Source organism: Hibiscus syriacus, unplaced genomic scaffold, assembly GCF_006381635.1.
Source record: "Hibiscus syriacus cultivar Baekdansim isolate YM2019G1 unplaced genomic scaffold, ASM638163v2 tig00116996_pilon, whole genome shotgun sequence".
Taxonomy (NCBI): domain Eukaryota; kingdom Viridiplantae; phylum Streptophyta; class Magnoliopsida; order Malvales; family Malvaceae; genus Hibiscus; species Hibiscus syriacus.
In genome coordinates this window covers 63,370-90,280 of record NW_024063512.1, presented here as the reverse complement: position 1 = coordinate 90,280, position 26,911 = coordinate 63,370, and the positions used below count along the sequence as shown (strand labels likewise).

The 26,911-nt window shown below is 35.2% G+C and overlaps 6 protein-coding genes and 1 non-coding gene across 7 annotated transcripts; 2 read left to right on the top strand and 5 right to left on the bottom strand.

The window, feature by feature from the left end:
- Positions 1–6,598: 6,598 nt before the first annotated feature.
- On the bottom strand, positions 6,599–7,311 carry LOC120193476. Its single transcript, XM_039195963.1, has one exon. The coding sequence runs from the start codon at positions 7,302–7,304 to the stop codon at positions 6,681–6,683; it is 624 nt and encodes a 207-aa protein (XP_039051894.1). The 5' UTR covers positions 7,305–7,311; the 3' UTR covers positions 6,599–6,680.
- A 722-nt stretch (positions 7,312–8,033) lies between these two features.
- On the bottom strand, positions 8,034–11,412 carry LOC120193554 (leucine-rich repeat receptor-like serine/threonine/tyrosine-protein kinase SOBIR1). The gene is made up of 3 exons (XM_039196041.1): positions 11,341–11,412; positions 9,287–10,355; positions 8,034–8,188 (listed from the first exon to the last, which is right to left on the bottom strand). Exons 1-3 carry the CDS (start codon positions 11,410–11,412, stop codon positions 8,034–8,036), a joined length of 1,296 nt encoding a protein of 431 aa, XP_039051972.1.
- On the bottom strand, positions 8,576–8,647 carry TRNAT-UGU. Its single transcript has one exon. It is a non-coding gene; the product is annotated as a tRNA-Thr (tRNA).
- A 1,101-nt stretch (positions 11,413–12,513) lies between the features above and the next one.
- LOC120193450 (flavonol sulfotransferase-like) lies at positions 12,514–13,529 on the top strand. Its single transcript, XM_039195938.1, has one exon. The coding sequence runs from the start codon at positions 12,524–12,526 to the stop codon at positions 13,511–13,513; it is 990 nt and encodes a 329-aa protein (XP_039051869.1). The 5' UTR covers positions 12,514–12,523; the 3' UTR covers positions 13,514–13,529.
- Positions 13,530–17,819: 4,290 nt separating this feature from the next.
- Positions 17,820–18,830, top strand: LOC120193444 (flavonol sulfotransferase-like). Its single transcript, XM_039195933.1, has one exon. It carries the CDS (start codon positions 17,820–17,822, stop codon positions 18,807–18,809), a length of 990 nt encoding a protein of 329 aa, XP_039051864.1. The 3' UTR covers positions 18,810–18,830.
- A 1,290-nt stretch (positions 18,831–20,120) lies between these two features.
- LOC120193530 (E3 ubiquitin-protein ligase RGLG2-like) lies at positions 20,121–23,705 on the bottom strand. Its single transcript, XM_039196014.1, has 12 exons — positions 23,561–23,705; positions 22,899–23,164; positions 21,955–22,039; positions 21,723–21,863; positions 21,520–21,633; positions 21,327–21,424; positions 21,135–21,214; positions 20,951–21,056; positions 20,712–20,839; positions 20,428–20,608; positions 20,287–20,343; positions 20,121–20,202 (listed from the first exon to the last, which is right to left on the bottom strand). Exons 2-12 carry the CDS (start codon positions 23,139–23,141, stop codon positions 20,122–20,124), a joined length of 1,314 nt encoding a protein of 437 aa, XP_039051945.1. The 5' UTR covers positions 23,142–23,164; positions 23,561–23,705; the 3' UTR covers position 20,121.
- A 1,230-nt stretch (positions 23,706–24,935) lies between these two features.
- On the bottom strand, positions 24,936–26,495 carry LOC120193531 (cytochrome P450 736A117-like). Its single transcript, XM_039196015.1, is given in 3 exon segments — positions 24,936–25,589; positions 25,675–26,270; positions 26,273–26,495. Coding segments are annotated over 3 exon segments (1,317 nt in total). The 5' UTR covers positions 26,382–26,495; the 3' UTR covers positions 24,936–24,977.
- Positions 26,496–26,911: the final 416 nt, after the last annotated feature.

Sequence of the window (26,911 nt, the reverse complement as noted above, 5' to 3'; positions counted from 1 at the left end):
AGTTTAACTACCAAAATGGAATAAGAATCATAGATATTAAACGTGTAGTTTACCTTTTTTTTTTTCAATATAATCGATTAGTACAACTTCTCAATATAAAAAGTTATAATGTCGACCAAAATTTCTTCGGATTTAATACAATATTTTACCATATAAAGAACACTTCTACCACCTTAGTTTGGAGCAAATAAATTAAAAAAAAAATTGAAATTTTCACGGCTTACCAAAGTACCGCAAGCGCAGGCTAATATATTCTTACGCTCTCCTTTTTCCTCTCTTTCTCGAACTCGTTTCTGGTCCTTCTGCCTCTTCGGCCTTCTGTTCTGCCTCTAATATGGCCAACTGTGGCGTATGGAATGAAACAGAACTCATTAGTTAGAGAAACGAATATGATTGCTTTGCGGATTCCGCAGCCGTTTGATATAAACATGAAGAAAGACAGGGACAACTTACCTCGTGGAGAAGTGGTTTAAGTTCCCTGTAACGAGCCTCAGCAAGATCAAAACCATCTTTACGGTGTTCCTGCATAGTCAGAGACTTCATCATGTTTTGTAGCAAAAAAAAATGATGCATCATGTTATACTTTGACATTTGATATATTTGTGCACTTGCATGCATTTAAAAGAGAATAGAAAAAGTAAAACACAAAGTGGCATGGACGGTACTCTCGTGTAGAATAATAAAGCTCAAGAAAAAAAAATACGTGGAAAATAGTTCTATCCATAAATTTAAAAGAAATAAATCATAAATGTTTAACAGACCTTGCCAGTGTGCTGGGTATTCATGGGCAGCCATTTGCCAGTACAAACTAGTTCGTTCATAGAAATCCCTCAACAATTCTCCAGGCTGCAGAAGGGAACAAGTGACTGGCAATGAGTTTATAATTTGGGGACTTGGATAACTTTATAGGATCCTATAACCTAAATTACTTGGACTCGGATACGAGTGTTGGATACTAGCATGTCCCTGGCATAGGTGATCCTTAGAGGATCATATCTTCATAATCACCTCAGACATGGCTGTCAGACACAAATACCTCGAGAAAAATGGAAAGTATAAGCAACATAGGCTATGACTGTCCAATGAGAACTCTATCAAACATAACCTCAAACATCATCTTGGAACAAAAGAATTTTAGAGAGCTTATTAGGGGGGACTACCGTTGGTGTTCTCTGTGGATCTGAGAGGCCAAGGTTAGCTCTAATCTGCTCTATCCGGGCTCGTTTCTCTTTCCTTCGTAAATTCTTTCCCTCACCCCTTACTAGAGCAACAGCGTCTCCCATTTGAAGTGATTTTGGACCATCATTTGTAACCTGCAGAGAGGTGAATATGAAATCATATAAATTGGCTGGTTCATTTTTCAAACATGTCAAAGAAACAAGTACCAGCTTCCTATGAAACATTTAGGAAATCTCATTCTAGACAAATACTATATATTATTCATGTTACAAAGTTGTTTTTGAAGAAGAAACAGAACAAGAAAATAAATCATGAATCCAAAGGGAGAATTGATCTACGACATAATCTTCTTCCCGAGGATGAAACAGCAAAAGAAGTTGCAATTAACAGAAGTATTTTGGCTTAAAAAAGGACGAAATCACCTCTGTCTCATCATCAGTCTCTTCACCACGCTACCACTCTCACCTTCATCTTCGCCATCATCTTCATCTTCGTCTTCGTCTTCATCCTCTGAGGCTTCCACCCATTCACTTTCAGATGCCTGCAAATTTTCAGGGATAAGGAAGACAAAAGGTAAAATTTTGCTTTTACTTTAAAGATTCGGTTTCAGTATATAAATATAGAAGGTGCCCGGTGAAGGAGTTGTGGAGAGGAGAAAACTAGTAAAAAGTAGCATCCTTTTGTGTTCTTAACAAGGTATCATCCTATTTGAACATATATTGGGATGTATGATAATTATGATTCGTATACAGTCCATTTTGAACATTTTGCTTGATTTGGTCCCCGAAGTGATGAAACTACTGCTTATGTCTTTATCTGCCTTTTTGCTTATTAAATTAAATGACATTCACGTACAAAAAAAGGTGAATATGATAAGTGATAACCCACACAAAAAGATGGAAGCTGTAAATTTATGAAAACTCAGATAGGTACATTCAAATATTAATTAGATTTTCGACTACTAGTTTGCACAATGAATCATATTAATTCCTGGTTAATTCCTTTTATTCAATCTTGTGTCCATTTTTATTTATAAATTTTAAAATATTAAAATTTGAGGATAACAACGAATAGCTAAAAATTATGAGGTCGTCCTCGCCTCTATAGTACCCGATCTGTATTAGTCGGTCAATAGATCGGATACCGGTGATTAATTCAAAAAAAATTATGAATGGTTCATCTTATATGAGACGTTTTTACGTTATACAAAATAACTTTGTGAATTAATGTAAAAACCAAGGTTCCTTTTATATATTTTGTTGTTAAATTTAATACTTTACCATCTTATTTTATATACATAACTGAAGTATTATTTTGTAATTTTTAATAATTTTTAGAATTCGTCTAAAGATCAGGTTCTTTCATAACTCCATAAATTTGCACTTGTAATTCCTACAACTTATTTAATTTGTCTTTCGTTTACTTTATAAATTGTTTTTTTTATAGGTCATAAGTTTGAACAGTTGCATCTGTAGAGTGTATATGTATTATCAATTGTTAAGAAAGATTCTGAACAGATACTGATGTATAATCACCTCATACTGTTTGAACGGTAATTAAAGTAAGAATTCTTTTTTGTTTGACAAAATTAAATTAAGATTTCTCGCGACACCGCACATGCTTTTTTGTTATGATTCAAACTTTGCAGGCCCTAAATATATATATATATATATATATATATATATATCTTTGGTTATTAATTTTCTTTTTATAAGTTATAGCATATCTTTGAAGCTGCCATCTCTCATGAAAGGTACGTGGATTCTGAACTTTCTCCTATGATTCTCTTTTCCCAATGCGGAGAATCATAACCGTTGATTACGGATTCAAATGATAATCGTAGCCGTTGTTGGAATATTAGTGGGGGAGTAATCCACTTTTAGAAACGATGACAACGACAGAGGATTTTTGGGTAAACTACTCCAATGGTCACTAATATTTGGATAAGTTTTCGTTTTCAGCACTAATGTTTTAAAAGTCATAAATCGATCATTAATGTTATCGTTTGTTACAAATTGGTCACTCGTCGTTAACAGGCGTGACGGAAAACACACGTGGACTGTTAACAACCGTTAACATGCTTACCTGGATGGTATAATTACACAAATAGTCCATGTTATTTATATATTCTTTCAATTTGATCCTAGTTTTAATAAATTAAACTAAATTTACCTACGAATCAGGAGGTGTCATGTGTTATTGGTTACACACCTGTCATGACACATGTTATTACACGTGTCACCCTCTGATTGGTAGAAATAAATATATTAAATAAAAAATAAATTTAGTCTTTTAATCAAATGATAACATGTGTCATTACAGGCGTGAAACCAATGACACATGACACGTCCTGATTCGTAGGTAAATTTATTTTAATTTATTAAAACTATGATAAAATTGAAAGAATATATAAATAACATGGACTATTTGTGTAATTATACCATCCAGGTAAGCATGTTAACGGTTGCTAACAGTCCACGTGTGTTTTCCATCACACCTGTTAACGACGAGTGACCAATTTGTAACAAACGATAACGTTAGTGATAGGTTTGTGACTTTTGAAACATTAGTGCCTAAAACGAAAACTTATCCAAATATTAGTGACCATTGGAGTAGTTTACCCTTTTTATCTAAATATACCGAAAATTTTCTATTATTGAAATTTTATTTTTTTTTAAATGATATCCATTTAACAAAAGCATTTTTTTTTATAAGAATTTAACTATAACGTTAATAATTATTTAATTTTAACTATTTTAAAAAATACTCAAAATATATGTCATCATTTTAGTACTACTCGTAAAATTTTTATTTCGTATTAATAATATATCAAATAATAATTCTATCTCATAAAAGGCATAACCATATTATAAGTTTGCCCTTTCTAAAGTTAAATGGTCCATAACTATATAATTAATTAATGAAATTTGGTCAGATTTTGTTGGGAAATCTGAAAGCTACATTTTATATTTTTTTCAGATACTTACCGTTCCTCCATTTATGAATGATATAATTTCTAAAAATCATATTACGGTTCCTCTATTTTATATAATTAATTAATGTAATTAATACTATTATTTGATGGCTAAAAATCATATTATTAGTGTAGATAAAATTCACAAATAAGGTTAGAATTACGACAAGTGCTCCTTGTGAATATTAAAGAAAATCAAATGAATATTCATATAAAATTAGTATAGTTGTTAAATTTTAAAAAACAATTGCGAACGGTGTTTCGTTATATGATAGTTCATATGACAGTTTAGGCTGTCAGTGGGAAGGGTGGAAGGATGGGCCTACGTATCAAAGCAGATGGTTTAACAAACTATCATTAATTGGATGCAGGCCACTGGGCTTTCATTTCTTAACCACATATAACCCACGCCTTCTGGCTTTTTTTTTTCATTTCGGTTTTAAGGTTTCGTCTCAAGTAATTCGAATTGACTCACGTTGCACACCTGACTTTGGAGGGTGAGACTCCATACACATTGGTTTTCTGGCTCCTTCTTTTAATTATAAATAATGTATAGTAATTTTTGGATAAACTACACAAATGGTTCCCCGTTTATAGGATATTACTTTGTCGAGTCTGTCAACTATTAAAAGTTAAAACATAATCCCCTGATTATAAGACGTTGTTTTGTTGAGTCTCTCGACCATTAAAAGTTAAAAATGGTCTCCTGACTATAAGATGTTGTTTTATTGAGTCTCGTGACAATTAAAAGTTGCAAAATTGTTACCAGACTATTCATATGTTCTAAACTCGCCATTTTCCGTTTAAAGACTGATGACTTTCTGAGCTGGGCGTTAACCTGTTGATTGAGATATGATAAAATCATATTTTAATGATGTTTAGTGGCACTGTCGTTGCTTTCAAGCACTGGCTCGACGACATAATATTTCAAGCATTGGCTCGACGACATAATATAAACTGAGAATCGATCTACAAAATTCATCTCATACAGTTATGGGGTAATATTTTATCATATCTCAATCAATAAATTAACATCCAACTCAGACGAATACTAATTTTTTTACTGAAAAAGATGAGTTTGGAACATATAAATAGTCAGATGACTATTTATAACTTTTAATAGTGAGAAAATCAATAAAACAGTGTCATATAATCGGAAGACCATTTGTATACTTTTGTATACTCAACGACATAATATTTCAAGCATTGGCTCGATGACATAATGTAAACGGAAAATCGATGTATAAAATACCTCTCAAACGGTTCGGGGATAATATTTTATCATATCTAAAATAATGAGTTGGTAGAGCACAAGGTTCTTAACCTTGAGGTCATGGGATTAAGTCTCACGGAGGGCATTTCATAATTCGGAGGTCTCTTACGGAAGCTGCTCTCAACCTAGTGTTGGGGGTAGCCTACTATCTTACCTCCCCTTACCTCATACATATAGGAAAAAGGGACAGCCATACGAGAATTTAAAATCTTCATTGATAACCCATTCAATTCATTCGGGTTACAATACTCTTCAACACTCTTTTAATGCTCATATTGAGGTATGTTTGACTGTTCTTCAACCTCTTTTTGGTGAATCAAAAAGCAGTGAAAAATTAACAAATAAAGGCAAAAGAATCTTATACTTCTCAGCTTCTTTTTGGTGATGAGCATCGAGACGAGGTCGGGTTTAGGATATAAAATCTTCATCCGATTTAAGATAATAATATAATTATTTTTCATACTCTTAAGAATAATTACTATACTATTATATATATATATATATATATATATATATATATATATATATTCAATTACAATCTTATTTTATCGAATAAAAATAATTTTTTATGTTTGTGTCAAATCAAATCGATTACGGACATTAACTCTTAAAGTCGGATAACTTTTAAATCTGATTAAATATTCCTAAATTCATATAGAACCGAATGTCAAATTAAAGTGTATAATATTCTGATCATCGTCTATATTATAGTGATGTTTTCTCGTTCATAATACAATAGTATAATTTAAGCTTAAATTAAAGTTAAATATTAAAATAATATAATTTTTATGATAGAATGATATAATTAAAATTTAAACTAAAATTCAATATTAAAATAGTATTTTTTTTTAATTTAATGGTATATCGACAAATCCTAAAATGCAACTTTGTTAACAACAACACTATACGAGAATGAAGAGCAACATTAGTTTAATACGTAATGATAATTAATATTTATCCTAAAATTACCCAAACTTTCATTTTTGCTAAATTTATATGTTAATATTCAAATAAATACGAGAAAAATTCGTACTAAACACTCTAAACCGGATTAGATAAGCCACAATCTAAAGACACGCCGGGTCGGCCATCCAACACGACCACCATTTGCTAGCTCGACCGCGGCAGGTTTCACCATACGGTAACTCGAGTTCGAACCAGAACTGATATTACCTCTTTTGAAATCCTCGTCCATGTAGACTCGTCGCTCCATTTCGTGTCTCTCGGTTATGTTTCGAAGATTCTGTCTCTTGATCAAAGAACCAGTTTTTTATTACCCCGATCTTTTCTCCGACGAATTGCCACCGGCACCGCCTCTAACCCCATAAGCTTTGCCACCACCCCTGGTTCGCACCAAATCACGGGTTCGCCACCCAAAGTTGACGGCAAACATGAAGCTTTGTAATACCTTTCTCTCAGTCCATAATCGCAGCAAACCGAGTTCCTTCCGTTGATAAATTCAGGGTTTTTAAACGACGACCGATACATGGAATCTTTCCCGTCGAGGGAGAAACGAGGGTACTGATTCAACGCATTCCTTGCAGATCGTAAGACGTCGGAGTTGTTAACACACGACATCCGACCACCTCGAATATCGTTGTAATAATATTCGTTCATCTTCGATTTTCTAGCAAGCTCTTCTTCCAACTCCAACCTTAAGATCATCTCCTCCAACGTAGTCGGAGGGCTTTGTGAGGTCGTATTCGACGCAACCACCGACTGCGGAGTGACAAAATCCGACGGAGCAAAAACTTTGACTCCCACGTGGTTCTGGTTGAGAGTGGAGGTGGAGCCATCACCGTTGCAAAAATTACGAATCCCTTTCTTCATCTTGGCGCCAGCCGAATTCTTAAAAAGAAAGAAGGATAGATCTTTCATGGTGTGGATGAACACAGAAGGAGCAAAATGAAAAGGAAAATGGAGATTAATATGATCACAGAACAAAGGGCTTGAATTGAATCCAACGTTCTAGCAATTGGTAGATAAAACGTGAGTGGATTAAATTAAGAGCGGTATGGTTGAAGATGTCGGATAATAAATAGCTTTAAAAGAGATCACATGACGAATGATTATACATTTTCACAGGTTTCGTCTTCAACTTCAAACAAAGCTCTCAATGAATCATTTACTCTAGAATTACAACTTGTTATAAAAAGCTCCTACAGTACTTTCATTAACAGCTTATAGTATATAAGAATATTAATAAGTGAATACCGTCCATTGAATTTTTAGAACCTATCAAACGACCACCGTGATAAAGAGAGTTTTTTTTCCTTAATGATCTCGAATTTAAACAATTATATCTACGATAAGTGTGCGTTGCGGGACGTGTGTTTTTAATGGCATATATAAGAAGCATCACAAAGTCTAAACCTATGATCTTGTCAAAAATTAGTGAGCTAATCCATTTCAGCTAATTTACTGTAAACAGATATGAAAATTCTCAAGCATTCCACTCCAGTCCTTAAGTCAAGCTTTGTCTAAAAGAATAGAAAGGGGAATTTTAATCCCATAACATCTAATTCCGAAATTTTTGAATAAATATGAATAAAAAAAACAGAGAAAATAAAAATTCCCCATGAAAATTCTCATCAGAGAGAAAATGCCTTATGTCTTTCTCCTGAGACGCTTCCTCGGCTTCTTGTATTTGTGCTTGTTCATCTTCTTCTTCATACTATCTGCCCAAACTGTTCCATCATTATCATGCTCAGTCACTGCTGCCCCCTCCTCGATCTCCACGGTAGCCGATGGATTAAACCCAACTGAGCTAATGGGATTCAATAAATACCCAAATGGGAAACTTGGTTACAACTTCAAGGGTTCAGTAGATTTGCCATTTTCAAGGGATTTTTCAGGTTTGGTTAATGAAAAATGTTGGGTTTGCTGGGGAATAAGTAAAGGACTAAGTTTCGAGAGTTGATGTTGATGACTTGATGTGGGAGATTTTTTGGGGCTTTGGGAGATAGATTAATCTTTGAGTTGATTTGTTCTGGAAGAGTTTGTGGATGAGATATGCCATTTTTGTATAGAAGAAAGAAGGTGAAAGAAGTGAGCTTGAAGCGAAAAAATAATTGCAGAAAGTTGGGATTTTGGAACTAATTTTCTGATTCGATTCTTTGAGGTTTACGAATTTCAAAATTAAAACAAATTGCCCCCACGCAGGATCGAACTACGGACCTTCAGTTTACAAGACTGACGCTCTACCACTGAGCTATAGGGGCCTGTTGGTGTTGCAAGTGTATATTTTAAATATATCAACAAATTCAAGTGGGGGCGGTAAAATTGAATAGTGGAAGCTAATCACTTGCGCCATGGACGACTAGGAAGCTCCCTTCTTTTAATCCTTTTGGGTTCGTAAAATGAAGATTTAATCTTTTGCTAATAAATTTTAAACTATTCTTACTCTACTTGACTGCAGCTAATACAAATGCTTTAAAGCTGAGTTGTGAACATCTTAAAATGTGGGCTCATACTACAGCTGGTTATCGCTACTAGTTCCGAAAGGAAACATACGGGCTTCTTGCATGTTTTTTTGTAGCCTTTTGCTTTGCTAGTTCCTAGTTGACTATGTTCTGCAAAACTGGTAGCTGAAAATGACACAGAATTTTATACGTTTCTCATTCATCGATCTTGTCTATATTTTCCATTTGGCTAATTGTCATAAATAATGCCTGATATTTGATATTTTCTTCCCTCAGCTTTCCATGGTCCATTGACTGTTTAATGGAAAAATAAGCACGGACCTGGAGTTATTTGATTGCTGATTCAACTTCATTTGCCCAACAAAACATTAACACTAAATAAACATTAAACATGAACTGTTGACATCCTTTTTCTTCTAGCATGATCATTACCTTAACCTTGTCCGACATTATCATTATTGACTTGATTAGCTTGGGTATCGATTTGAGACAACATGCATCTGACATCCTTACTGTTTGGTCTCTCCTTGGGATCATCCAAAGTGCAAAAGTAAGCAATTCTGAGGACCAACATCATTTGTTCATCGTACCCTATTCCCAGAAGTTTAGGATCGATGGCTTGGCTGGGATTTTCCAAAACCAGTTTGTTTCTCATCCATTTCACCGGGCTCACTTCATCAGTTTGTTGAAAGAAATCATCAGATGGAAGCTTTCCTATCACCAGAACACCGAGTGTAATCCCGAAGCTATAAATCTCGCATTTATCAGTGAACTTGAGTGTTTGGTGATATTCCGGGTCTATATATCCGACTGTTCCGGCCAAATTCGCGGTGGTTACATGTGTCTTTGCATCAGGCATTGCTTTTGCAAGCCCGGAATCCGCAATTCTACCTTCCATATCATCGTCAAGAAGGATGTTTGCCGGTTTCAAATCTCTGTGAATTATCCGGGGACTTTGCTGCATGTGAAGATATTCAAGTCCTGCTGCAACTCCTGATGCGATCTTTTGCCGAGCAGGCCAATCGAGCTCCCTTGTACCTTCGGAAACTTGACGCAAAACATCTTGTAAACTTCCGTTCTTCAAGAATTCGTAAATGAGTAAATGACAGTCAGGTCGAGTGACATGAGCCAACAAAGAAACAAGATTCCGATGTCGAATTCGACCTACAGTGGTGATCTCCGATCGGTTTTGACGCAATTTCTTGTTCAGAATGTTGCTATCTTCAGCAGTCAAATCAGCTGCATCTTTTGGAGGCTGAATGATCTTCTTAATAGAAATCATTTTTCCATTACTTCCCGGCAATTCGGCTTTGTAAACTTCCCCACATCCTCCTCTGCCTATGACCTGCAATGAATCCAAGCCATCGTCTTTCTCCAGAAATGCTAAATCTTCAGCTCTCTTTATCAATGAACTGAATATCGATGGACCCCAATCTTTGCCTCTTCCTTTAACAGCTCCAATGACCAGCTTAAACATCACTGAGAAAACAAATCCGGACACAACATCCTAAGATCATCAATCGATTCTGAATAAATGCAGAAAATCAAAAGTTAACATGGAATCCGACTGTAAACTGATATTGGGGTATTTTCAAAGTGAAACATCGAAAATTAACTAACCCATACTGATTGCCTTCATGCATAAGTCTCTGATTCAGTCTCTTTATCAGCAACATGTCAAGTCATTACACCACAACAACATTTTTTAAATTTAAATTTATTTTATATGACTATTTTTAATTACATTAATTAGAACCAATCAAACGATAACAAATGTTATCATATGATTAGTTTAAGAATAAAAAGGAGGAAATTAAAATTTGCAAATTACTAAGGATTGAACTTGAGTCTTGTAGATAGGTGTGTAAATGATCAGGACGTTCGATGAATTGTTTAATAAATGAACAAACGCAAACAGAGGTGTGTTCGGTTCGTTTATATTCACGAACAAGCTTGTCTATATAGTTCATGAGCAAGCTCGTCTATATGTTCATGAACAAACTCGTTTATAAGCTCATTTAGAAGCTCGTTTATTTTTTTTATATATATTTTAAATATTAGTGAAGGTACATACTAAAATGAATACATAGTAAAATTTTGAGTTTAAACTATGAATCGTAAAAAGTTTAAGCATCAATTGTGTAATTTACCATTTTTCCCTAATTGTAACAAAAAAAACCCCTTTTCCTTATCTTATTTTTTCCCTTTCCAGCCATTCATCTCTTCCAAGCTTCCTTTTCCCCTTTTTTTCCACGGGATTTATCAAACCCTAAATTATCATCTGTGTTGAGATTTATCAAAATCCTAAGCTTACGTTAATCTCTTTACAATAGTTTTCATTGTTGGGTATATAAGATTTCCTTCTATTTCACTGATGCTTCTCTCTATTCGATGTTGGTAATAATCAGATAAGATTTCCTTGTTAGATTCATGTTTATCTTCCTTTTCTCTTTTTCTTTTGGTAAGATCTTCGTTGCTAGAATTTTAGTTGCCTTCATTGGTGCTCTCTTTGAATTCTGCAACTCCCTTCCCTTCACTTTCTTCATAGAAAATTGAAAAGGCATTTTTAATCCCTTTGTTTCACTTTGTTCTTAGAAAATTTGTTTTTAATCTCTTTCTATAAGATTTATTTCTGATCCTACTAAAGTCGCATAAAAATAATTTTATAATGTAAATTCATGTGATTGATGATATCAACAAATTAATTTTAAGAAATTGGATCTATGTGAGAAATTCCATTATCATTGTGAATTATCAATCTATAAGAAATTGTTTCTATTGTTAAATCCATCAATCTATTATAATCTGTTTTTTGTTTCTATTGTAATTCAAACTATTTACATATTTTGTCTCTTCACTAAAATATATGTGCGGTGTTAACCTAAAGCTGCTCTTGTTTGTATATGTTAATTTTATCTTGCAATTGAAATTTTTGCATCAGGTGGTGATTCTGTTTAATTTGTTTTTTTTTAACATTTTTTATCATATATAAAGAAACATATTCGTAAACGCTAAACGAATATGTTCACAAACGTTATATGAACCTTAAAAGAATATGTTCACGAACGTTAAGCGAACGAACATAAACACCTTCAAAAATAAATAAACGAACACGAATTAAACATAAACACTTTTAAAAATAAATAAACGGACATGAATATGGTCTTGTTGTTTTACATTCCTATTGATGGATGATGTAATTTAACAATTAAAATGTCCTTCTCAATTTAATAAGAAAACTGTGGATCCACGTTTGTTGAGAGGAAGACATTTTTGGGTGTGATTTATTTAAAAACATAATAAAAAATATTAAATTATTGAGATGCTACGATAAACTATGATTAAGAAAACGGGATCAAAAATAAAAATATATAAATTTAGGCTGTTATATTGTATTTTGTCAACTTGCAACCACAACAATAGTAAGAATGAGATATAAAGAAAAGTTCAAAAGAATATTTTGAGTAATATTAAGCTAACCTCTAATCTCCTTGGTAACATGTACAATTAAAATAACAAATAAAAGTGAAAAGTCAACTGCATTAGTTGCCAAATAGATCTCAGTATAACCAATCTTAGTATTGTCAACGCTATGTTTAACATAAATCACAAGCAACAATGTCTTTCTCCTTTAACGTGGATCCATAAAAATCTGCACCCATTAGCCTGTTCTTCATGGAGTCCCGCTTAGATTTCGTGAGTGAAGATATTGAGAATGAAAAAGAATACGAGTTTGAGAAATCATTCAAGCAGATGATATCGACTCTCCCCAAAAGAAAGAGCTGGGGTAATCGTGAAGATTTTTATCAATATCAAGGCTTTTGGCTTCACCCCACTTTCCTCAAAGGAGTTGTGTCAGCTCAACAACGATTCCAGGCTCAACCTACTGATACCATCCTCTGTAGTATCCCTAAAACCGGCTCAACCTGGTTAAAATCCCTCGTTTTCGCCATCCTTACGAGAACTTCGTTCGATGATTCCACTACCCCTTTGCTTTCCAAGTTTCCTCATGAGTTTGTGCCTTTCATTGAGCTTTCTCATGCAGATCTTCCCACTTATCCTGATATGGGAATTCCTGTGTTGGCCACACATGTTCCTTACTCTTCCTTACCCACATCCATAATCGATTCCGGTTGTAAACTTGTTTACATTTGCAGGAACCCCAAGGATTCATTTGTTTCATTGTATCACTTCAACTCCACGATCCTAACATCCCAGAATGCTCAACCCCCTGGGCTCGACGAGGCGTTTGAGTTGTTTTGTGAAGGTGTGAGTATCTATGGACCTTATTGGGACCATGTTTTGGGGTACTGGAAAGCAAGCTTGGAACATCCCAATAAGATTTTGTTCTTGAAATATGAAGAGATGAAACATGATACTATTTCGTATGTTAAGAAACTGGCGGATTTCATCGGTTACTCTTTCTCGTCAGAGGAACAACAAAAGGAGGTGCCTGAAAAGATTGTAAAGATGTGTAGTTTCGAGAATTTAAGCAACCTGGAAGTGAATAAAAGAGAGGAAATGTATATGGGAATGATTCAACACAAGATGTATTTTCGGAAAGGGAAGGTTGGGGATTGGAAGAATTGTTTGACATCTGAAATGGCACAACGATTGGACCAAATAACACACCAGAAACTGAGCGGTTCAGGTTTAAGTCTTTGAATGTTGTACAACTGCTTCATAATATCCATTTTTGAAGCTAAGAGTAAATGGTGCAGAGTTTGATCTCTGTTTTACTTCCCTTTGAATAAAGATTGTGTTTAAACCTGATAATGTAATTTGAGAAAACGGTGAGAAGTTTCAATATACTACGAGCAAAAGCGTTGCATTTGCAAACAAATTAGTATATTCAAACATGTACATGCCAAGAACAAATACTATTGCTGTATGGAAGCGTGTTAAGTGTGAATTTCATGTTAAGCTTATATGAACGTCTCATGAGTGAACCATATTTGAAATGTATATATGATATAATTGTATTTGTTCACAAACGTGCATATTTGGAGGCCTTTATAATGCGATATAATTCGCCATAGATTAGGATCCACACCAGCCGGTTCACCTAGGCGCCGAGCACAAGCGCTCGAGGTAGAGAAACAACGATTCTTATCCCATTTTCAGCATGGCTGATCATCCCCACCCATGGAACTGGAATCTCACCCAATCACCAATCACCATTCTCTCCAGAATATCCTGAAATCATGCAGTGGTTAATTAAGGGACCAACATCACCCAGTCAATCATCCTTCCAGAAATCCACTTTCAACCCATTGCCTAGATTTCAAACGAGACCAGTCTGTCGGCTACACAATGTTCAGTCCCCACCAAAGACAGAGCAACCACTCCGATTCAAAGTATCCGGTAACATATCACCCCATTTATACTTTGATCTCAGTATCCTCACCCATAATTGGTCCTTATTAGCAACAAGGCGATAGGCAAGTTTCGTTAAAAATGCCTCATTTTGAGTCGACATCCGCTTGACGCCAAGGCCGCCTTCATCGATCAGTTTGCACACTTGGTCCCATAATACAAGATTGATACCTCTCTTTTCGTCAGAGTGACCCCAAATGAAACTTCGAGTTAAACGCTCAATTTCAGCACAAACACATTTCTGGAGATAACTTGTTTTGTCTAACGTATGATAGTAATTTATCCAGAACCGATTTGATAAGCATAACTCTACCTGCGAAAGACAGCGATTTCGCTTTCCACCCCCGTAAGTCGATCTTGAACTTTTTGAACAAGGTACTCGTAAATAGCACGAGTAACTCTCTTATGTAGAAGAGGAACTCCCAAATATTTACCCAATAATTAAAATATTAAAAATATCACTATTAACATTTAAATATATAAACCATGAATTTTATTATAAATACATAATTGAGTGGAGTTTATGTATTAATAAAGATAAAATTATAATTTGATTTTAAACGTAAAGTTGAAAATGAAAAAGTTATAAATCTTAACTTTTGCAGTTGGTTTGAAATTATCGTTTCCAACGTAATTTTTTTACTCGTTTGACATTGATTTTACGGTCAAAACAGGGTTTTTAAATTAAAAGTACTATTATAAAGCATTACAAAACGGACTCTAACTTTTTTTAAAGGTTCTTATAGCTTGCAAATCAATCCTCACGTTCGTCTTATGGTTTTAAATTCCAAAAAAAAATTTGAACAAATTTAAGTTTAATATGATAAAAGTATTGTTTTAATATACATTTTATATTGATAAAATATTTTTGGGTATAGAGACGGATCCAGAAATCTAAAAATATGGGCCAAAAATTTTTAATACTATTTTTAATAAAATAAGTATTTTTTCTCATTCCTTTAATATATTAAACTATGTTTAATAATTTATCTAAAATGATGAGATCAAGTGCATCTGTCCGGATATAAACATATTAAATGAATAATATCATTATAATTTATTAAAAACTTTAATCGAATAATTAAAAGATTCTTCTAAAATAACACCTATAATAACATAATTACTTTCTTTACCTTATAATAATTTTCATCATCGCAGAATTTCCAAACAACTTTTTCCATTATATAAATGTAATATTTAATTAAATAATTATTTTGTCTCTTTTTTAGAACATTTTAACTCTCAACGTTTTATTTTTTAGATAAAAATATTTCTTTATAGATGAAAATAATTAATCAACAAACGATCAAGACATAGAACTAATTCAATATGTACATATAGACAAAAATAGTGACGTGGTATATCCATAGCACCATGTCACATTATTATATTAACAAAAATTCTTACACATGATATAATACTTTGTTATGTCAATGAAATATCATGTAATCACGACACATTAATATCTTTATTTAAACTAATTAGAACTAATTAAACGATAACCTATATCATCATATAATTGGATGGAGAATAAGAAATGAAGATATCAAAATTTACTGTTTAACAATGATTAAATTTAGATATAGTGAAAGAAACTTGAACGCTTTTTTTCTTATACATTTGAAATAATTATAAAATAATATATATTTTTAAAAAATTAATTATTTAACAATAAATGCTCTTTCCTTTTTAAAACCACTGTTCTTTTTTGTTTGTGAGCTAAGAAGATGGATATGGATGATAAAAAAAATTTGAATCCGACGGAAAAAATTGAAAATCTAATTAAACGGGAATGGAAACGGGGAAAAATCGTTTATGCTAAACGGTGACAGGTTTGATAATCCCTGCCCCGATTATCTGGCCTGATACCCGGCCCGATAAATATTAAAAATAATTATTATATATATATATAATATTAATAAATTTAATTTAAATTAAAAATATATATAATATTTATATATTTAATTTAAATATATATATACCCGGCCCGATACCCGTTTAAATAACCGTTTATGCTAAACGGAGATACCCGTTTCCCCTCGGTTTTCCCCGATTACCCGATGGGAATCCACGTTTAAATCCTCGTGATTTTTTAAGCATGGACGGGTATGAATTTTTTAAATGAAGACGAAGATGATGATCAATACCCGACCCGAATCCGGGCCGTTGACATCCCTGGAAGGCCAGCGTTTTTTTTTCTCGTTTATTTTAGCTTTTGTGACTGTTCACTTTTTGAGTTTTTGTCATTTCCTCTTCTTTTACTTTGATTTAATTCCCAAACACTCTTTGTGGGGAATATTACTCCCATTGAACTTTGAAAATAAAGAATAGGGGAGGAGGAAAATTATTTTCCCAAATAAGTCATTTTGAACAGTATCGTTGGAAGACGTCAGGAACAGTTAACGTCTTTAAAAAAACGATCAGAGTACACGGTGTCTTCAAGCTCCGGCTGAACCACCATGGCTATACTCCCTCTCTTCCTCCCTCTCTTCTCCTTCACTGCTGCTCTCTTCTCCTTCACCGTTTTAGCCTTTCTCTACCTCCCTCTCTGCTGCAGATTCATGTTTCAAGGTGAAAAGTTTGAAGACGCCATGTGTTCCGACGTCATTGTACTTTCAAGAAATAATTTTTTTTATTCCCCCATTTCAGCTATTCTTTTTTTCTAAGGCTCCATCGGAGCAAAATTGCTCTCTTTGTGCCTTTGCGGGGGTTATTTGCTTTACTTTAGTGAGTTACACCTACAAAACTTTTTTAAAAAAATAAAATCATTAATTTTATTTAAAATAAGAAATATCCTAAATTACAATAAATATTTACAGTTATAATCGTAAATTAAACATATAATTAGAATAATTTACTATAATCATTGAAACAAAACTAATAACTTAAGATCACATAAGGATCATACAAGGAAATATTAAAATCTAGCCAAAAAAACTCAAGCAAAGAAATATACAAACAGATCTTATCGAATCGGCAAACGAATCACAAAAGATAATCAAACTACTGAAAGACCATCGACAAACTGCAAATCAAACTCAAACGACATGAAAGGCTATCTACGAATGTATAACGGGTATTCAAATCCAATCCGAGAGTCCAAAACAAGGAAGATTAACAATGTAACATATAAGCATCTTCTTGATCGATCGTAATAATATTTAAGCAACCCTAAAAAAAGATAAATAAAAACAATCAACATTAAAATTAATGTCACCGTCAATCAACAAAAAAAAATCAACAATTTACAAATGAGAGAAAACTACACCCGGATAACTTCTATGTTCCCCTTCTTATTTTTTAATAAATACTTTAGCTGGCTTTCCACGTTCAACCCAAAAAAAAAATTTGAGGGCACATAACATAATACCGAATATCATACAAGATAATCTTCAGTATCGGGATAAAATAATAGGCGAAGATAAGAATGGCGTTAGCAGACAGCAGTTGACAATTACAGAATTGTTTAATCCCAAAACCATAACCCAAATAATATAATCCTTGCCTCCCTACTGACAATTTTTATATAGTTTCTATATAATATTTTTATAGAGCCAATGTTCCATAGTACTTGCACTCGTTAGCCACATTCTTCATGGAGTCCCGCTTAGATTTCGTGAGTAAAGATATTGAGAATGAAAACGAAGATGAGTTTGAGAAATCATTCAAGCAGATGATATCGACTCTCCCCAAAAGGAAGAGTTGGGGTAATCGTGAAGATTATTTTCAATATCAAGGCTTTTGGCTTCACCCCGCTTTCCTCAAAGGAGTTGTGTCAGCTCAACAACGATTCCACGCTCAACCCACCGATACCATCCTCTGTAGTATCCCTAAAACAGGCACAACCTGGTTAAAATCCCTCGTTTTCTCCATCCTTACAAGAACGTCATTCGATGATTCCACAACGCCTTTGCTTTCCAAGTTGCCTCATGAGGTTGTGCCTTTCATGGAGCTTTATCATGCAAATTTTCCCACTTATCGTGATATGGGAATTCCTGTGTTGGCCACACACGTTCCTTATTCTTCCTTACCAACATCGATTATCGATTCTGGTTGTAGAATTGTTTACATTTGCAGGAACCCCAAGGATTCATTTGTTTCATTGTATCACTTCAACGACACGATCCTGAAGTCCCAAAATGTTCAACCCCCTGATCTCGATGAGGCATTCGAGTTGTTTTGTGAAGGAGTGAGTGTCTATGGACCTTATTGGGACCATGTTTTGGGGTACTGGAAAGCAAGCTTGGAACATCCGAATAAGATTTTGTTCTTGAGATATGAAGAGATGAGAGAGGATACTGTTTTGTATGTTAAGAAACTGGCGGAGTTCATTGGTTACCCTTTGTCGTCAGAGGAACAGCAAAGAGAGGTACCTGAAAAGATTGTAAAGATGTGCAGTTTCGAGAATTTAAGCAACCTGGAAGTAAATAAAAGTGAGAAAGTTCGTGGTGGAGTGATTCAAAACAAGATTTATTTTCGGAAAGGGAAGGTTGGGGATTGGAAGAATTGTTTGACATCTGAAATGGCCGAAAGATTGGATCAGATAACACACCAGAAACTTAGTGGTTCAGGTTTAAGTCTTTAAATGGTGCAGAGTTTGTTCTCTGTTTTACTTCCCTTTGAATAAAGATTGTATTTAAACCTGATATCGTAATTTGAACTCTGTGTGATCTTTGTAAATTGTTCAAACTTATTTTTCAATTATTTGTGAAAACCGTGTGAAGTTTCAATATACTATGAGCAAAAACATTGCATTTCCAAGCAAATTTCTCATCTTTCACGGTGTTACTTGCAGCCGTTTAGAACACATTTGCCTTGAGAAAAGATTTTATAGACAATGAGTTTAATAATACACCTAGCATGTAATATTGATCAGAAATTTAAATTGCATTCGCGGTTGCATTTTTGGTGTATAATATTAAACTAGGTGTATTATCTCTTATCAAGATTTTATTATCGTATAGTATTTTCAATGTTTGTTTTAGACTCGACTCTTTATCTCTGGTGTTTTTCGGGTTCATTTTCTGCTGCAGTTTGATCTAAGATAATAGCAATGTTTTCATGTGTAAACGCCATGTGCATCATCAATCTCTCATGGCCTCCCACTGCAACTAACAAGTAACAACGTAATGCGGTAAAGAAAAGATTGCATAAATTAAGGCAATGTAAATATCTCTGGTCTCCCATGGCCTCAAAAATGCAGTTCGGCTCCTGTTTCATGGGGTTACTATATGATGGTTTTTCCATAGGCTGGTTTTAGAATTTGGGTAAATTCAAGAGGCTGCTGTTAGAAACATCTGCTAGTTTTGCTGCAATTCCGACCGATGGTTCATGCTATCAGTCCATGTTATGTCGTGAATTTTTTTAAAGCAATCTTGACATGAGATGTTCACTCTCAACTATATTCCTCCGACCGGCATATTTTCAGACAGACGTACAGATATAACTATTATGGAACTTTCACAAGTTTAATAAAGATCAGGCTGTCAAGAAATAGAACTATTTCATTGTACATATATTACTATTGCCAGCGAAAAGTTTATAACTTAGGGGCTGGGGGCTGATGATGAACTCTCACAGTATGAAAAATGGTACACATTACGGTTTGCATGTGGCACGGATGCTGGATGTGGATTGGGAATCCGACAATGAGACCGGCATGTCCGGCCTCAGTTGTGCATTCCTGATTACAGCACAATGACATGATCTACTGAATAGATAATATTTGTACATGTTTTTTGTTGTTTGGTGAAATCCATAACTATGTACAAAGCTTCGATACCACATTCATTCATGGCCAACGATGAATCTATTGCACAAGAAACTCAAAGTACCTGATCTGAGAATGCCGGACAATAGAAATAAGCCCAGCTGAATCCAGGCAAAGCATGTTTTGCTTAATAAAGTTTTATTCTGGTGTTGATGGTGCTCCGGCAGATGGGACACAACTGAAGGTCTTGTCCGCACTCACAGCAGGTCTGCATGGAAGTGAAATTTAGACATCCGTCCCTACGAGCCCGATGACGAAATTCGGAATATAATAAAACCCTTAGTTACGTTACCTGATGTCCACAACCAAAGGCCATATCTTTTGCATTGCAAAGACAAATAGGGCAAACCTGTCCAGAAAACATTCAAACTCAAACTTGTTTAGAGATTGATTTACAAGACGTGCAACTCTTAAGCAATTAAGATAAGATTACGTGATTATCTGAAGCAGAACTTGAAGGAGGAGCTGTTCGGATTGGTGCCTCTTGTATGGTGGAAGAAGGTGCACTCGGATGAAAACTGCTTGACCTAGAGGGTTTCGACTGGCTAAAGGAACCCGCACCATAAAGAGGAGGGGGAAGAGGAACCCTATCAATAGCCTTCCCCCCTGTATTACTGTTAAACCAATAACGAAAAAGAAGTTGCATTTGAATGTTATCTCCCTGGTAACAACGGGGAAAAGCCTTGTAAACCTACTAAGACAATACTAATTATTTACCCCAATATGTTGAGCTCTAGCGTTGCTTTGTACTGAGCCGGAATTTCCATCAACGCCGAAAGAGCAAACTCTGCCTCTTTTCGGGACCTATCCATATTCTTCGACATTATTTCCGTAAAATTCACAAACTACAGGAAGCAGCATTTCAGATTAGACAGCAAATACGAGTAATACATGTTACCTTTACCAGCTTCAAGAAGCTAATATGAGAAAATATTGTCACAACAGGCCACACTTGCCTGGAAATTATCAAAGGCACGGGCAGGAATGTTGTCGTCAAATTCTCTCATCATGTCCCAAGGTCCATCTCCAACTCCGACTAAAATAATTGACAAAGGATACTCACTGCAAAGTAATTAGTATATTAGGAAGTTGAATATTTAAGACAAAAAACATTTGGAGCCACAAGCAACCCAATAGTACCTTGCTTTCACGATCGCGTCGACTGTTTTCATTTCTTGGGGGCTTAGTTGGCCTCGCTCCGTATCGACACTTCTAGTCACCTGCACCCATTCAGTATAAAGGATAATCTAAGTTTGCAAAACAAGCAACAAAGAGTTCATGTAGAACCTGTTTGTTTACAAATCATCATACAACACAAAGCAGGTAAGTTACCTGCCCATCAGCTATTATCAGTAACACATGGTACTGCCCGCCACTTTGCTCGACAATGGTGATCGCCATTTCAATGATGGGAGCAAATGATGTTGGTCCTGTCAAAGAGAATAGACGTGGGAAAGGGTAGAGAGGAAGGAAAATATTGACTGACAACGGAATGAAGAAAAGGAAGAAGTGAAATGAATATGACCTGCTAATCTCAGATTAGGCACCAATTCTCGGTATCGTCTCAACACTTCTTCGAATCCGTTACAGAACATCTCATCTGGATAGAAGCTGAACACTTCTTGATCATGTGTTGATGCTGCCAGATCAAAGAATTCAGTATCATCTCGATTACAAAGAAGATTAACATTAAGAGATCCAATGGAAAATTCCCGCAAAAATGAATACCATCTCCGAATCCAAAGCAAGGAATTAAATTATCCTCATCAAAGGAAGACAAGGTTTTTCCGATAATGGATATTGCTTGTTCGTATGGATTTAGCTCATCTCCAATCTGGTGTAGACTTCTTCGGTGGAATGATCTTGCACCTATTTTAGAGCACATTAGAAAGTACTGTGTCAAAAAATAAACAACCAAAAAGAAAAAAGAAAAACTAAAAGTATCAAGAGAAGGTCGGACCTGTCCACTCATTGCTCTTTGTGAAATCAATACCAACAATAAGATTAGAAGACTCCAAGCCAGCACGGGCCAGGGCATCAGTGACCTGTGGAAAAAGAAGAGTATAACAAGCTTTTCTTATCATATCAGAAACACAGATCCACTAGGGTAGCCAAATAGCATAACTAAGCCAATTTCAATGCCAACCAATGTTGATATGATGTTATAAGCAACTTTTAGCAGCTGATCAATTTCAATGCCACATCCAAATCCTAAAAACCGACAATGGAAATGAGTTCTTTTACAAACACTTTGAAGTCATAATTTAAAGAATAATTCTTGTGTCAATACACCTCCACAAAACAAAACGGAGTAGCTAAAAGAAAAAAAAAACTAACATTTATTAGTAGTCAGATCTCTAATGTTCCCTCATAATTTACCTAAATGTTTATGTGAGAAAGTCATTCTGACTGCTACATACCTAATAAATAATAGGGATAATGCCAAACTTCACCAATATCGTTTGACTGAATAGTTGTTTTGGTCCGTATTCTTTTTGAGGCACTTCATCCCTCAACGTTTCATTTTGAATTAAAATGGCTCTTGATTGGATGGAAACCGTGATTTAAACTAGCAGAAGAGGGAGTGTCTACTTAGGATTAGGTTTTATATGTTCAGAAGATAACAAGAGTTTTCTTAAGAGATAAAGGTTAAGAAAAAGATATCTAGTTTAATTCTACTTTTATAATTCCCTTCCTTTCATTCGAAATCTCTCTTTCTTTCTTTCTTTTCTGAAATTCCCTTCCTTTCTTCTTCGAATATTCACAATATATTGGCCACAATATCCTATAAATAACAAAAGCAGGTGTCCCTAAATAGATGCATGTGAGGAGCATGCACAGCATTCTGAAACTTGCTAAACATTTCTTGCATTGAAACCACTGGGAACAACAAATACAATATACCTGCTCCAAGCTATTGTAGTCATCATCTATCTTCGAATATTTTCTATCCAACCTCCTCTTTGACTCAGGTGCATGACCACCATAGCTTTGAGGTGGAGGGGCATAATGCGGCTCCGAACCATAGTCTCGGCCTGAGGAACCATATGATGGCTGTGCGTATCTATGAGGATCCCATGAATAAGAATTAGACGCTACAGATGACGATTGTGCTTTGGTCGATCGTTTTGATGTTATGCCACCCATCAGCTCTAAAGTTTATGTATATCCTGCATGATTCAACATATTCAAACATGAATGAGGCAAAGAACCCAGTTGACTGCAAATAATAATGTATTTTCGCAGATATTATACACCTGAGATAAGGTTTAACAGATAATTCTTTCACAAACATAAGAATCCAACCACATTTACAGCAAGATCGAAGATGTATAAACAGTCCTAGCTGAAAAGTGAAAACCCATAAAGAAAAAAACTTTAACACGTTCCAAACTCTAGATCCATTCATCAAAAATCATAAAATTTCAGCAACACAACACAACAAAAGAAAAGAAAATCCAAACTCAAACCCAGATTCAAAGTCAACAAGAACAATTATAAATTAAATATTATAATATAATAAATGAAAAAAATAAAGAAAGTTAAGAGGTATATTATTTGTTTACCTTTTAAGCAAAAAAGAGGGGATTGTGAAGCATCATAGAGTGAGGGTGAGTCATTAGAGAAGAAAGAGAAGATGGAAGGTTAAGTCGGTGGGCGGAGAAGGCCATGTGTTGTAAGCTGTAAAAGTGAAGAAGATAATGGGACAGTTTCTTGGATGTTTCCTTTTAGATACATTTTAGATTAGATATTTTGTTCATCTTCAACTGTTGACTTTCCACCTCATTTTCAACTGCTTTCATGACTTTTTGTCTGATAACCGGCTTACCCACAGTTACTTTCCTTTCCTATTATATAAGAAAAAAATGTTTTATTAGATTTTTTTTACTTTTTTAATCAATGGGTTTTGGTTTCTTTTGTTGGTTTTTACTCTTTTTTTTTCTTGTTTTCTGGTAAATTTAGCAATTTGGGGTAATCCAATGCAAGCTGGTGAAGAAGATTTTGAGCTGAAACAAATTAGAGATATGGCTACTGCAAAGAAGATATGGGATGCCATGGTATATTCTCTTTACTCCCCAGCTTTAAATTTTCATTTCCAATTTCTTTTATCTGATTTTTTCACTTTAGTCACTATCATCTTTGATAAAGTAAGATCCCCCCTGTACATGTGTAATGAGGATGATTCTCATGATATTATTGCTAAATCTATTAAATTTAACTTTCATGTGGGGGCTTCTTGCTTTCTTAGTTGTAAGTTTTAGTTCCATTGTGTGTTTACAGATTAGGGAAGGAAAAGTAGAACGTTTGTTCTTGTTCTTTTAGGGGCAGTGTTTGTCATTGTCAATCTTAATGCAATAATTCTCTCAAAAGAATGAACTTGAGACAATAAATGCTTTGGAACTTAAAGGCTTTAGCGGATAGTTTCAAACAATCAGTTGGTAATTATTCGCTTCATCATTCCAGCAAAACGAGCTCGAGTATAGGTACTTCTAACATAATCCATGTTGATTTTGTTGCAGGTTGGTGTTATTGTAGTTGCAGATGCCTTGTTCATTGGTGCACAGCAACTGGGTCGCTATCTTCAGGATATATGGTCACACTAAGGTCATATTAATCTTCTTGAAGGCACTTGATTAAAGTTAAGTCGTCTAAAAGATGACAGTCGAATTCTCATTTGGTGACCGGAGATGTTTAAAGGATCACGATTTTGGAAAAGGAAGCCAAGCCATAGTAATTAGCAGAGTTCATGAAGTTGCTTGTTTCTTAGATTCAAATCCGTGTGTTTATGTATGTTCTCTATCACATTGCATGGGATATATTCTTTTGCCTATGCTGTCAGGGCAAATCTCACGGTCCCCTCAAATGGTATATGTTGAAACATGAAAGCCTTAGAAATTTAATGCCTCAATCATGACACGAAAAAGCATAGATTTATAAGCTCATGTAACTTAGAATACATATGGAGATAGATGAGGCTCTGCACTAGAAATGACACTGATTTGCTGCAGCAATTAGAGGGGAGTTTTTGTGTATGGTAATGCCGAACGATTCGGTCATGTCCAAATCCTTCTCGTTTGCTCCACCAGGCAATGACCAATCGAACTTGTGCACCAGATTTGCTAAGAACAGCTCATTTATTTGCATTGCAAATAGGATACCAGGACAAATCCTCCTTCCAGAACCGAAGGGAATCAACTCAAAATGATGTCCTTTGAAATCTATGGAATTGTTCAGGAACCTGTCTGGAAGAAACTCTTCTGGTTTCTCCCATGACAAGGGGTCTCTTCCGATCGCCCAAGCATTGATAATAACTTGAGTTCCTTCGACGATTTCGTAGCCCTGGATCTTGACATCTTTTGTTGATATTGTTGGAAGCAACAATGGAACTGGAGGATGTAAACGGTGAGTCTCTTTGATCACTGCTTTTAGGTAGTGCAAGTTGTCGAGATCATCCTCCGTTATGCTCAGTTTCCCACCGGAAACTTTCCTGACCTCGTTCTGAAGCTCTTTCATTACCTTTGGGTGCCTTAAGAGTTCTTTCATTGCCCACTCCAGGGCTGTATATGTCGTGTCGGTACCGCCTGAAAACATATCCTGGAAAGAAAGAAATCAAATTCATTAAGAAATGATGTCAACAACTAAAGTAAGAAATCTTACATTTTAATTTCTTAGTTCTTACCAAGATAAGAGCCTTGATGTTCATCCTTTCCATGGGAAAAGGAACTGTGTCTTGCCTCTGAATCTCAAGCACAACATCCACAAAGTCTTTTTGATCTTCACCTTGAATCCCTTTAAAATCATTTACTAGTTTGTTATGGCGATTCATGTGTTCATCAATCACTCCATCTAGAAATTCATCGAACTCCTTCGCCACTTTCTTGGCTTTAGCATTGAATCCATTGACATGGCTTACCCATGCAAGCCATGGAAGATAATCCCCCACGTCCCAAGTACCCAACAACTCTGTGAACTCCCTCAAAAGCTTCTTAAACTTGCCCGTATCTTCACTGTACTTTCTTCCTAAGGCTATTCTGCAGATAACGTTGTTCGTAGTAGTAGAAAAGAGTTCGCTCAGATTCACTAGCAAGCCTGAAGAGCAAGACTTTTCAATGTTCTCTATTGCTAGAGCCGTTTCTTCTTCTCTTACAGCTATATAAGATTGAACCCTTTTGTTACTTAGAAGATATAGGACGCATATACTTCTCATTTGCCTCCAATACTCACCGTAAGGTGCGGACGCGACGTCTTTACAATCGTAGAGAAGTTTTGAAAGAAGCTGCGTTTCGGTCTGGTTACGAATGCGAGATCATGAGTTTTCGTGATCTCACGGGCAGCATCAGCGGAGGAGACGACAAGTACAGGGACATTGCCGAAGCGGAGCGACATGAGAGGACCGAATCGTTTAGCTAAGACATGAAGTGAACGATGAGGGTAGCGTCCGATGTAGTGGAGGTTTCCGATTATAGGCAGTTTAGAAGGCGACGGCGGTGAACTTAATAGCTTTCTTTTGTTGGTTGAACGAATTAAGACGACGAAGAAGATGGCCAACGGGGAGAAGAAGAAGCAACATGAAATCAATAAGCTTTCATGTTGCTCTAAAGATTGCAGAAAAATTGGCATATCCATTACCATTCCACAACTTATTACCATGAAAAATGAAAGAGATCGGTCCATTAGATTTTATAGTGAATGATATTATGACAGGAATGAAAATGGTAAGAATAAATATAGAAAGAGTGACGTGGATGGCCTCGAATTCATAATTTGTGACAACCAAGACGAAGAAAAGGCGGCATCTGCACTAGGCCCAGTAGCCTTTCAGATTCTGAAAGGCTTTCTACTGAATTTGATCTCATTGGTTGCTTGTGGTGTTCTTCATTTGGTGTTGACCTCAGCCAGAGTCCGATACTGACATT

Coding starts and splice junctions, on each gene's coding strand:
- LOC120193444 (XM_039195933.1), top strand. CDS start 17,820: ATGGAGTCCCGCTTAGATTTCGTGAGTAAAGATATTGAGAATGAAAAC.
- LOC120193450 (XM_039195938.1), top strand. CDS start 12,524: ATGGAGTCCCGCTTAGATTTCGTGAGTGAAGATATTGAGAATGAAAAA.
- LOC120193530 (XM_039196014.1), bottom strand. CDS start 23,141: ATGGGTGGCATAACATCAAAACGATCGACCAAAGCACAATCGTCATCT. Junction 21,864..21,954: donor AAAGAGCAATGAGTGGACAG/GTCCGACCTTCT, acceptor GCTCTAAAATAG/GTGCAAGATCATTCCACCGA. Junction 20,609..20,711: donor CTAGAGCTCAACATATTGGG/GTAAATAATTAG, acceptor TTGGTTTAACAG/TAATACAGGGGGGAAGGCTA.
- LOC120193476 (XM_039195963.1), bottom strand. CDS start 7,304: ATGAAAGATCTATCCTTCTTTCTTTTTAAGAATTCGGCTGGCGCCAAG.
- LOC120193554 (XM_039196041.1), bottom strand. CDS start 11,412: ATGCCTTTTCAATTTTCTATGAAGAAAGTGAAGGGAAGGGAGTTGCAG. Junction 10,356..11,340: donor CAAAGAGAGCACCAATGAAG/GCAACTAAAATT, acceptor TGATGATCTTAG/GATGTTGTGTCCGGATTTGT. Junction 8,189..9,286: donor TAATGATAATGTCGGACAAG/GTTAAGGTAATG, acceptor CCATTAGCTCAG/TTGGGTTTAATCCATCGGCT.